This window comes from Eucyclogobius newberryi, unplaced genomic scaffold (genome assembly GCF_026437365.1).
Source record: "Eucyclogobius newberryi isolate DKJ021-1_F unplaced genomic scaffold, fEucNew1.0.hap1 SCAF_8, whole genome shotgun sequence".
Taxonomy (NCBI): domain Eukaryota; kingdom Metazoa; phylum Chordata; class Actinopteri; order Gobiiformes; family Gobiidae; genus Eucyclogobius; species Eucyclogobius newberryi.
The window spans coordinates 6140453-6153199 of NW_027316500.1; the positions used below are offsets into that span (position 1 = coordinate 6140453).

Consider the following 12747-nt stretch of genomic DNA (forward strand, 5'->3'; position numbering starts at 1 on the left):
GACACAGCCCTGGATAAGCTCCTGGATTTGGAGTCCAGATCACGTCATCACGGCTTTTAGGGGTCTCAGAGGGAGACAAAGGACAGGATACATAACATTTTTGGAGAACATTATTCCTGAGCTCCTTGATAGCACAAGAGTTGAAGTCCCTTCCATCACAATCAAAAGAGCACATTGCCTGGACAAACCAAGACCAGCTTCTGATAAATCATGAGGCTGATAATGAGGCCTGATAATGAGGAACGTGTCTTGAAGGCTGCAAGGGTTAAAGAAGACCTCCAGTACAAAGGCAAGAGTGTCTTCTTTGGTCAAGGTATTCCATCAGAGGTCGTCAACAACGGTAAAAGTTCCACCACATCTGTCAGGAAGAGAAAACTGAGACAAGGGTTCTCTTTCCCCTTCTTCTAGTGATATTTGAATGTAAAAAAACATGCTCAGAACACCAGGAGAAGCAGAAGTGCTCCTAAGAAAGAGGCAAAACACAGAGATCTAAACAACATGAGAGATGGAGCCACCAGCATGGGGTATGCGAGTTTGGGTTGTGTTCACATGGTGATACATTTCTGTTCATTTGAAGGAACTGATGATTGTGACATGATTTATTTGTTCTTAAAATCAGGCTTTATGCCCCATGCTGGCTGTCCGCTTTTGTAAATAAACTCAAAGACTAAATATGTCTACTCATCGATGCGCCAAATGTGGGAGATTGGAACTTGCAGAGTGCATCAGGGGGTTTGGTGACTTAATGAGGTCAGATATCTTTCTGAGGATTGGTGTCCAGAGTGCCTGGGCAGTTTTTTTTTGTTTTTCTTTTAACCAGGGATTGGGGTCGATGTCTGTTTCCAGCATGAACCCTTTTTTTTCTTTTTTACCCTTTCAGTGATTTTGTGTTCCTATGGTTCACTTTCAATGCTTTCAATTGTAAACCACTCTGAGGGAACCATAATTTGTGGCAAAGGATTGGAATTTTTGCCTTCAGCCTACATTAGACGTGTCCAACTCAAGAGGCACTGGATGAAAGATAAATAACATGTTCCATATCCTATAGAAGAATATGGGATTGATTGACATGGGGAAATTAACCCTACAGTATAGCTATTTTCTAATCCGCACACAATCTATTCTAGGAGTTTTTGTTTATAAGAGATCTTCTATTGAGAGTGTTTTTCAGACTTCCTATAAGTTATCTGTTCTTTTCCTCTGTATCTACCTCTGTATCTACCTGCGTTGCAACAATGAAATTTCCCCATGTGGGACAATAAAGGATTATCTTATCTTATCTTATCTTATCTTGTCTATTCCAGAATAGATCTTAATAAAGACAGATCTAAAATCACTGAAGCAGAGGTAGGTAGATTAGGTACAATAGACCTAAGTGATCATGCTCCTATCTACATTTATGGTGATTTGGTAGATTTGGAGAAAAGACGAAAAAACACACTGGCGGTTCAATGCCAGCTTGCTTAATGACCCTTTGTTTAAGGAAAAAATGTCCAACAACATTAAGATTTATCTGGAGGAAAGTGATACTGGGGAAATTTCTCCGCCCATCCTTTGGGATGCTTCCAAAGCAGTCTTGAGAGGACAAATTATAGCCATAGCCTCAGAAAAAAAGAAACAAAGAGAAAAAAAAGCTAAAAAAGCTGCTAGAAAAAAATGAACTGTTGGAGGAAAGCCTTTCTAAAAAGGGGTGTCCTGAAATGCTACAAGAAATTTAAAAGATAAGAGGAGAAATTAATGACCTGACTTCACAGGAAATAGTTAAGAAAATGCTCTTTACTAAACTAAGATATTATGAGAGTGGATCAAAATTTTCTAAATTACTCCCTTGGAAACCTAGAAAACAACAAGCTGAAAGAACAATTCTTAAAACACGGGACAGGCAAAACAATGTAATCTTAACCAAAAAAGACCAAATTCAATCAGCATTTTAACCCTTTTATTAAAAACTTTTTTCAAAAAATTCAGACAATAAAGAAGACTAGATAAATTCCTTTCTGGACACCCTCAATCAACCTGTTATGTCAGAGGAACAAAATAAAAACTTAGGACCTGAAATAACAGTTTTGGAAATACAGTATGCAGTCAAAAGATTTAAGAAAAATAAATCTCCAGGGAGCAATGGGTCACCTTAGAGTGGTATAAAGCTCTAAAAGACACACTTACTCCTTTCTTTGCACTCTCTTCTTTTATGTCTTAAACTGTTTTTGTGATTTGTGTTTGAATTGCCTTGTGTACAAATTGTGCTCTACAAATAAACTTGCCTTGCCTTTCCTTTTGGCAACTTTTAATTGGGCATTTAAGAAAACTCAGACCCCTCCTCCAGGCCATCATATCACTGATACCAAAAGAAGGGAAGGACCGATTGGATTGTGCTTTATACAGACCCATTTCTATCCTGAATGTGGACTATTGTATATACACCTCAATTATGTCCAAAAGAATGGAACAAATACTCACAAATACTCACAAACAGGATTCATTACCAAACGATAAACACAAGACAACATAACACGATCCTTACACATGATGAGCCAAATACAAAAACAACAAAACAAAGCCATAATAATTAGTTTGGACGCTGAAAAGGCTTTCGATTCTGTTTGCTGGCCATATTTATTTAAGTGTAAACACATTTAAAATCAACTATTTAATTGTAAAAACATATTGGGGCTCTTTATGATGGTCCAACATCAAGAATCCAAATCGATGGTCATCTGACAGATCCACTGCCTCTGGAAAAGGGGGTCAGGCAGGGCTGTGCCTGGTCTCCCCTCCTGTTTGCTTTGTATTTGGAACCATTAGCCCAATTTATTAGACAATCAAAAACAATTCAAGGTGTTACAATTGATGGGATGGAACATAAAAATGTTCATTATATTTGACCAAACCAGACATTTCCATACCTAATGTGATGCATTTTCTTCAAGAAATTGGTCCAATGTCTGGATACAAAACTAATGTACAAAAATCTGAAACTCTCTCTTTCTGGCAACCCCCGCTGACCTTTAAAAATACTTATATTCAGGGGTGGTACTCCATAGAGACCTATCAACAATTCTGGAGAAAAAATATATTCCTCTTTTTAAGACCATTAAAAAAGATCTTGAAAAAATGAATCTTATCCCATACCTAAGTCAAAGAATTAAAACTTTAAAAATGAATGTTTTGCAGAGATTTCTCTATCCATTCCAGACCCTCCCAATTTCCATCCCCAACTGGCTGCTTGATGAGTGGAATGAAACAATGTCAAGATTTGTGTGGCAAGGCAGGAAACCCTGATTCTGATTTAAACGCTACAATTATCAAAAGAAAAAGGATGTTAGGGTTTACCTAGTCTGAAAAATGACTTTGTTTCAGCTCAAATAAGAGCATTGCTGTACTAGTGTGACCAATAATATAAAGCCCAATGGGAAAATATTTGGATTAATGTTGTGCGGGGGGTTCCTGAACAGGTCATAGTCATTTGGAGAAAGTTGAGAATCCCTGGGTAAAATCTGTGCACAACACGGACTAAACAAAGATGTTAAAATCTTAAACCAAGGTTTTGTACCAAACAGATCCGACCATATTCAAGGTCTGGATTACAAAAGGTATACATTTTTGTTAAATATTCAAATGAAACTGGACTTTTATCGGTTTTTACTATAACCAAGAAATTAAACAATGTAATTACCACTTTCAAGAGGAATTATATCTAAATTATATCAATGCATTTCTAATCTGGGCAAATACTCAATATATTAAAAACAAGTGGGAGGGAGAGAGTGGTCTTGTTTTGACAGACAAACAGTGGGAAGATGTTTGTACAACCTTTTGGAATACTACAAAATCACAGGTTTTGAGAGTTAAAGTGCCCATTATTCACAGGGAGGTACAAATTGTTGGAGAAATTCTGGCAGCAAGGAGGAAAACTACTATCACGTCTTCTGGAAATATCCTGTTGTTCAAAAGTTTCGGACTGAAATTAAGGATGCACAGCCGACAGTTTTTGACATTGCTATTCCACTCAATTTTGGAACTATGTACTTGGGCCTGAAATCTCCTGCCATGGAAACAGTGAATGGATACCTTTGGAGTGTGCTTTTGGCAGCGGGAAAAAAGCCATAACAATGAAATGGATGACGCAAAACCCCCGACAACCAAGGACTGGACTGACATGATAAAAGGAATTAGACAAATGGAAAAAACAACATTCGAACTTCATTTGGAAAAGGAGAAATTTGACCAACTCTGGACTCGTTGGGACAGTTTTTATACTTGTTTGAATATCTAGTTGATGCTTGTTTATTTTTTTGATTGATATTTCGCTCTCTGGCCATGGATGCTTATTTTGTGAACCACACCAGAGTCAGCGCCTATCCTTTCAAATGCAGTTGGAAAAGTGTCCCTTGTAGTCAAGAGGACAGCTTATGCAGGTTTGATCTGGTGTTGCAGTTTAACTCCTGTTTGCAGCTAGAGCCGTCTCCAAACTTATGATATCAGGAAACACCTTTAAACAACTTGGTACAATCTGAGATCAAAATGCAGAAGTTTATTTGATTGGTAACTTCTTGAAAATAAACTGTAATACATTTTTAAATCTCTGAGCGTTTTGTTCATTAATTACTGATATATTTTAGCGAGACTCTGCAAATTCCCCATAAAGAATGAATGGAGCAGGAAATGGAGCTCCGCATTTTTAAGGCAACTGGAACTAGCTGGTCGGCTACCTGAAAGGGCCTATTGGCTAGCTAACTGTTGTCACTCTCAACAAATGCTAACTTTTATTAAAACGTAAAATCTGACTTTTTTGTAGAATTTGCTAGTTTATCTTGTGGAATGTGTCTGCCACATTTGTACAATATGTATTTAAGTTTTAATAATCAACATTAACCAAATAATCTGGAAGTTGGCCTAAGATATTGCCCTCTTGCATTTCATTTTACCCAGATCTATGAAACCACCCCCAGTGGGGCAATAGCAGTGGGCAGCTGGCCAGGGACTGTGACCAAAGTCCACATAAAAACCTTGCCACGCTCAAGAAATTGAGGCACGGTAGGAGAGGGGTCTGTGTACCCGTCCCAGCCAGCGTATGGAGCCCTGTTCTACCGCATCAGTTGTATTTAACTATAATAATTAAAACGTCATCAGAACGTGACAGACGCAGAGCTCAGGCGCTTGATTGAAGAATCAAAATGGTATAACATAAAAAGCGTCACAATAGCCCCCCAAATTGGATGAGAATAAAGAGAGGTGAACAAAAAAGAAGATCATAAAATACATATGTAAAAGAGCTCACATACATCTTAATAAGAAATTCAGTCAGATGGCTATAATGGACGTTGCTTTGTTTCATTTCTTGGCTATAATAACTCCTTATTTGTAAATAGCATGACGTTGTGAGTCCCACAACGTCAGTCCAGTCTGAGAAACATCAATCTAATGTACAACACAGCCAACTTTTAACATCAGACTCATTTCTGTAACTGTGATTTTCTCCCAAACTAAACTGACACTTAGAAAATATTTTTCCTTAAGCTGTGACAGCGCTCTTCAGTCTTATCTTCTCATTTGATTATACTTTTGCTGCTTAAAACGTGCTGAAAAGTCATTACTACTTAGAATAGTTAGTGTAATGTTCAGCTCCTTGCCATATCTGTGCCAAAGTTGCCATAGTTCTCGACTGCGTCCGCACGTGTCCGGTGACATGTGTATCCTGGTTTCTCTGAGTGCATCTAAACGTCCGGTTCAGATGACTGTCATGACTAGGTTAAGGCTCATGGCAGAGAAATGTGTGCGCCTGTAAACGCATTCATTTTTGACAATGAAATTCCAATATCTCATAGGCCTAAATGCATCTCATTCTTAGTGTATTTCTCCGTGTTCCTTTCTCATCTCGACACTTAATTTTGTCTTCTTTTTATACTCGTTCTTTATTATACTTGCCTTTTAGACATCACAAACAATAATTTCCCCCATGCAGTGCCCCATGTCCTTCTGGTTAATGGCCTGCGCATGGCTCAGGTCCTACTGGGCAGGACACTGACCACGCTCAGAGTCCCAGCCGCAGCAGGCGAGAGAGTCTCGGACGATTTTCGACAAGAATCTGCTCCCTCAACTTCTGCCTCTTCACCCTTCTACACTTTGAACAATTCACTTTTCATCCAAGTTTTTTGTTTGCATAGGTTTTACAACAGAGCACTACAGGCTTGTGGAGCCATGCGCACTGTGCAGCCAGTGCCTCACAGTTGGAATATTATGTGTAAAATTATGTATTTTGGTGTTGGTGCACTGGTGTTCTTGAAGCTGCGCTCATGCCATGGCCATAAGCACTATATGTCTTTATAGTATCCTCTCATTGTAGTCATCAGCCTGGGCTACATGGGTGTGTTAGGCTGTGGTTGTGTTACTCGGCTGTAAGAGGTGGAATGAGTTGTATGGATGATGGCGTGTGCGTAAAACATTGCTTTTTGGCTGTGCCAAACATGATCCGAGGAGGAGCTGAGTGGAAGCGCAGACTGCAGATAGCTGTTTGTGTTCTGTGTGTTTTACCGAGTTTGTCTAAGGGATGCCAAAAAAGTTAGAATCGGTGCATTAAACTTAAGTGCACACAATGAGCACGTAAGAAGAGTGATTGCGCGCAAAGTGCCCACGTAGAAAAACAAGTTATAGGAGCAGAACATGTGTGAATATAACCACGAGGCTGGGTTAGGGTCTCCTGTCTGCGGGCGGCTGTGGCACGGAGCACGGCTGGTGTTTGAACCCATGGTATACTACAGGTACACCATGGAAAGGGTTTATCCAACAGTTTGTGGATGATGCATAACAGGAAAGGTGTTGCTAAACTGCAGTGTCTTGTCTTGTAATCAACACACACGTAAGACACTGTTTAAAAGGCCAGGAAACACTAACATCTATTGCAGGCTTTGACGAGAGCAATTGACTTAATGTGAACATTGCACTGGCCCCCCTAAACTATGACTTTATCCTCATTAAATTATTAGATTACCAGTTTATTCTCGTAAATTTCGGACTTTTTTCTGGCTTCGACTTTAATCCCATAAAATTATGACTTTAATGTTGAAATGTTATTGTAGAAAAAGCTTCAGTTGTAGTCATCTGGACTCAGTTAGAAAAAATTAGACGTTTCGACTCTCATCCAAGAGTGAAGCTTTTTCTACAATGGAACACGCCTGGACGAATGAAGGATTACACCGACATATTTAGTTGAAATGTTATGAGTTTATTCTCGTAGTGCCCCGCAATTTTTTTTATTAGGTTAGTTAGCCCTTATACTCACAGTATGGACACTTATTTATTTTTTTAGCTAAAAAGTTACTTACTGGGGCTTTAGGTTTGTGCGTATACTAATCTTATCAAATCAAGTTTTAGGATTTTTTTGCCCAATGGGCAGTGTCAAAAACTAGAAAATATCGCAATTGTTGTTTTGAAAATATGCAAAATTAGAATGCTGAATAAATTGTCTGTAAATAAATCTTAACAGAAACCGTTAATTTAGTATCCCAAACAAGAATAAAAAGTTACATTTCTTCACTTGTATGGTTAACTGTATGTTTCATTCATGTTTCAACGACACTTAAACCTAAACCAAGACATCTAAAGGAACATTTTGCACATTCCTGATGTATTGTGAAAATATCATCTCAATATTGTTTTTGAGAAAATGCAAATAGTTTTTGTTTCTTTCTTCTGTTGCCAAATAGTTTCAAATATCTGTAAATAAATAGTAATGTCAATACGTCCGTTTGTGTAGTAAAGAATGTTCCAGTAGATAGCAGCATTGAGCAGCAGTTTGATTGCAGAGAGGGAAATCCACAGTCACAGAAAGTCATGACACGACTGGTTTGAACGATTGGCCAATATATACATTTTTTGAAAATAATGATTTTATAAATGACTACTTTAAATACATATAATAATCACATAACCCATTTTAATCTTAAGTTGATTTGACAAGGCTATTTCAATTGAGGAGAAGAAAGGCTTGTTTTGGGTACATACATCGCTCACTAAGGCGACATTTGGAATGAACCTCAAAAGTCCTGACAAAAGATACAAATTGAGCTCGTGAATTGTGGGGGGAGAAAAACTTTCCAAGTATGAGATTTATTTAAAAACGTTTGCGAAGCCACAATGCGATGCGGAGCTGTCCACTGGCGCGTGGTGCTGAAATAAGCTGGGGCTGCGTGTTTCTTTTCACTTATTACCAGAACAAAGTTAAATTCTCAAAGGCAGAGAAACCTAAAGTGACTAAAGCAAAGCGTGTGTGTATCTGTGCTGCGCTTCCACTCGGAATCGTGAGATGATTAGCACAAAGATGTTCTGGAGAACCGCGGGACCGTGCGTCACTCAGCGCCAGAGCGGACGGGGGAGGGGGACCCGCGGGGAATGAACAAACTGCAGAGTGAATTCTATCCAGGGCCGACAAAAGCAGTCCTGCACGAGTCAAACGATGACTGGGCACAGACCCGAGCGTTACAGGTGAGCGGAGGAGCGCGACACAGTGCGGCACAGCGCGGCACAGATACAGAGCGCAGCGCGGATGGAGCCTGCTCCTCACTGACTGTGCGCGCTGCCCAGCGCTGACCAGCGTCAACTGAAAGTGGGACATGAGACAGAAACGCGCAGGGGCAAAGGGGACACCGCCAGTCCGAGTCACGAAAGTGGGCTGGTGCAAGCAAAGACACGCAGAGCGCACGGAAAAGAGACGGGGTAAACCTGTGGAACTTTTCACCAGAGAAAGAACTGAACTAATGAGCCACGCGCGTCCTTTTCAGTGAACTATCAACAGTTTAAACCTCGAGCAGCGCTTCCACGCAGAGAAGACGTGATGGAGCCGGAGAGTAACACCGAGACCGCGGCCGCAAACCTGGCGCAAACCGCTGCCTCCAAACTGTCCCAGATGAGTGAGAGAACTAAGCAGCTGGGCACGGCCATCCAGAACCCGGAGCGACAGAAGCGCATCATCCTGGTTATAGTGTGTGTGGCGCTGCTTCTGGACAACATGCTGTACATGGTGATTGTGCCCATCATCCCTGATTACCTGGAGGAGCTGCAGAAACAAGCAGTGAGTGGTGCGGTGCGAGTAAACTTCACAAACGGCACAGCGCCCAAAGTGGCGGAGGAGAACTTTGACGTTCAGATCGGAGTTCTCTTCGCGTCCAAAGCTTTGGTGCAGCTGGTCGTGAACCCGCTCAGTGGCACCTTCATAGACCGGGTGGGCTATGACATCCCGCTCTTTATCGGCCTCAACATCATGTTCCTGTCAACAGTCATCTTCGCCTTCGCGGGAAACTATGCCACATTGTTTGTGGCGCGCAGCATGCAGGGCCTGGGCTCGGCGTTTGCGGACACGTCCGGCATCGCGCTGATCGCGGACAGGTACACGGAGGAGGCGGAGCGCAGCAAGGCGCTGGGCATCGCCCTGGCCTTCATCTCTTTCGGGAGCCTGGTGGCGCCTCCTTTTGGTGGGTTACTTTATGAGTTCGCGGGGCAGCACGTGCCCTTCATGGTCCTTGCGGCCATGTGCCTTGGGGACGGCATCATGTGCCTCGTGGTGCTCAAGCCTTTTTCTAACCGGGAGCGGGAAAACATGCCCGTTGGCACGCCCATCTACAAGCTGATGGTGGACCCGTACATCGCGGTGGTGGCGGGCGCGCTCATCATCTGCAACATCCCGCTGGCCTTTCTCGAGCCCACCATTGCTAACTGGATGGAAGAAACCATGCACTCGGAGCAGTGGCAGGTGGGCATAACGTGGTTCCCCGCCTTCTTCCCGCACGTGCTGGGCGTGTTCTTAACGGTGAAATTGTCAGCCAAGTACCCGCACCTGCAGTGGTTCTACGGGGCCATTGGCATGGTGGTCATCGGTGCGAGCTCGTGCACGATGCCCGCGTGTAAAACCTTTGGACAGCTCATGATCCCGCTGTGTGGAATCTGCTTTGGCATCGCCTTAGTGGACACGGCCTTGCTGCCCACTCTGGCCTTCCTGGTGGACGTGCGGCACGTGTCTGTGTACGGAAGCGTGTACGCCATCGCAGACATCTCATACTGTGTGGCTTACGCCATGGGGCCCATCGTGGCTGGGAAGATAGTGCATGACTTGGGCTTTATTCAGTTGAACTTAGGAATGGGCCTTTCCAACATGCTTTACGCACCGGCGCTGCTGCTGCTCAAGAACGTGTCCAAAATGAAGCCGTCCTTCTCGGAGCGGAACATGCTGCTGGAGGACGGCACCACGGGACTTTACGACACTATAAAGATGGAACACCGCGAGAAGAAGAAGAAGGGCCTGTGCACGACCATTGATGAGAACGGCATCGAGACATTCGCACAGCGCTCCTTCTCAGAGGAAGAGTCCTCAGGCGGAGAGTACGCGTAAAGCGCAACTCCCTCTATCCAAGTGCCAATGTAAACGTGTGTGCATCCCGTCCTACTCATCATTAGGATTGTGTAATAACATACATTATTTAGTGCGTCACGGGAGCGCCTCCTCTGGGTATTGTCACAACAGAGTTAAGTGTGCATTTATTAATACTGTATTTATCACTGTGGTTTGATTCAGGGACTGACTTTACTACAGAGTGACTGTAAAGTCAAGGCCTCGTGTTGTTTTCTTTTTGCCGCTAACTCAATATGCAATACTGTGTGTGACGGACGTGCACTGTTTCATTTTGAATGATGTTCTGTGGAATGCATAGCCTCCTGTATATGAGCTCCTGTACAGTCATGTATATCGTGTATATAATTAAATGAACAGAGTGGACACAAACATCTTAAGACCCTTTTTTTACATTTAACATCTGCTTTTTAAAAATGTGTGCACAACTGAAATTAACTCCTCATTTACTATGTATTATGAATCATTTTTAAAAATGCCATAAACCATTAGATAGGCCTATACTTCACAAAGATGATTACTTAAGCTGTCCAATCACCACACAAATATGACTCCAGAACGAGATACGCATACGGTATATTTAGGCTCCTAAAAGGCCACACTCACAGACCCACTTATTATGTGTCAATCCACATCTCCCAGAGCAAATTTGCAAATAGAGCGATTCAATCAGACACAGAAAGGAGAATAAATAAATAAATAAATAAATAGATGCGTAAACAATCGCCGCATGAAAACGTCTAAAATAAAATACAAATATTTTCAAAATCCAGTCCAGTCCCGTGCGCCATGAGCTGTCCAAAACAAACCCCCTGCGCCTGTAACGGATGACGTGCGGCGCTGGTGGATGAAAAAGACGTGTTTCGTGCGCGTGTGTCAGGTGCCAAATAAAGTTGCGGACGAATAGCGGGACTTCTGGGAGGAGGAGCCTGGTGCACGCCTGGAGAGCGAGGTAGCACCAGCACCAGCAGCATCTCCACTCTCCATCAGCAGAAGCCATGCTGAGACGCGCGGACTTGGCTGAGCAGCATGGGCGCGCGGCTTGACTGCGCTCCAGGACGCGGCACGGACTCTTTCTGATCGGTAAGAACGTTTATGATGTTTCTGGACATACTTTTGCCACCGTTTTACGCATGGCTATTTTTGCGTAAATGTAATATTCAAAAGAAAACTATATGCAACGCAAACCCACTTGTATCTAGAACTTACACATTCCTTCTCACAATTTCAAAACGCATACAAATTTAACTTTAAAAAAAAAATCAACTTCAAGAAGCAAGGAAAGCTAAATGTATTTCTGTCGATGCGCAGCGTAGACGCGTAATGGGGATTGATGGTTTGTTTGCATAAGTATAGGTTAACTCAACCTTTACAGTACAATAAACTACTACTTGGGAGCAAAGTATTGAACATGTTTATAATAACATTGAATTAAAACTCTAAGCAGTTGTGTTACGATGTGTTGCAAGTTTGGGAGATTTAGAACTGTTGATATTTTGATAGTGGACATCACTTTTGTCATATTTCTGGGCTATAATGAGTGATTGTTATAATGTTAACATGTGTTGCTCCTGCGGGTCTGCAGTGGGACGTGAGGACCTGTGCACGCGCCATCATGCCTGTCCTGGAGAGACAGTGCTCCAAAGACTGTGGAGGCGACAGTGTGAGTGTTTGTTTGACATCTGCACATCACTAAAACATTTTTTTCACAGGGTCATGCGATTGTGTTATGTTGTTGATTGAAAGTACATGTGTTTTTTTTAATTGATGCCAAAAGTACGTGATATTTGACGATGGTTCAAAGATAAATCACAGTTTTAAATTGTAATGCTCATTACTGTTCTATTTCATGTTGTTGACCATCTCTGGGCAGGATATTTTATTTTAAATGTCAAATACACAGTACATTGCATTATCTTAATACTTGACGTTTTAATTTTAACATCATTAGGACACAATTTAACATCAAAAATCTATATTTATATATCTGACCTATGGCCTATATTTGACAGGACAGTGGGGTGAAAGGGGGTGAAGAGCAGGGGGGACATTCAACACAATACCCGAGGCCACACAGAGATGCACCTGACTGCCGGGAAGCACACATTATTTTATTTTAGTAGGTTTAATGGGATATTTCTTAACTTGAAACTGAATTTTCCAACAAAATTTTAACACAAATATTTTTGGGCCAAAAATCAGAAAGAATAGATTGATTCAGGATAAGAACTATGAAGCATTTCAGTGACAGACAGCAGAGATTTAATGAAGCATAAGCTAAATTAAACTTAACACAACTCCAACTGCATTATTGATGAAGGAACAACATTGTAAACTTTTTTTTT

At 41.8% G+C, this 12747-nt stretch overlaps 2 protein-coding genes across 3 annotated transcripts in view; both read left to right on the plus strand.

Annotated features, from left to right (window-relative positions):
* The first annotated feature begins 8356 nt into the window (after positions 1-8356).
* On the plus strand, positions 8357-10774 carry slc18a3a (solute carrier family 18 member 3a). The gene has a single exon (XM_072437150.1). The coding sequence runs from the start codon at positions 8834-8836 to the stop codon at positions 10382-10384; it is 1551 nt and encodes a 516-aa protein (XP_072293251.1). The 5' UTR covers positions 8357-8833; the 3' UTR covers positions 10385-10774.
* A 627-nt stretch (positions 10775-11401) lies between these two features.
* Positions 11402-12747, plus strand: part of chata (choline O-acetyltransferase a) — a 30411-nt gene continuing 29065 nt past the window's right edge. For both annotated transcript variants that reach the window (XM_072437203.1, XM_072437202.1), the window contains exons 1-2: positions 11402-11485; positions 11988-12065. In XM_072437203.1, the coding sequence (XP_072293304.1) occupies positions 12018-12065 (48 nt within the window). In that variant the 5' untranslated portion in view covers positions 11402-11485; positions 11988-12017. The remainder of the gene's footprint in view (positions 11486-11987; positions 12066-12747) is intronic.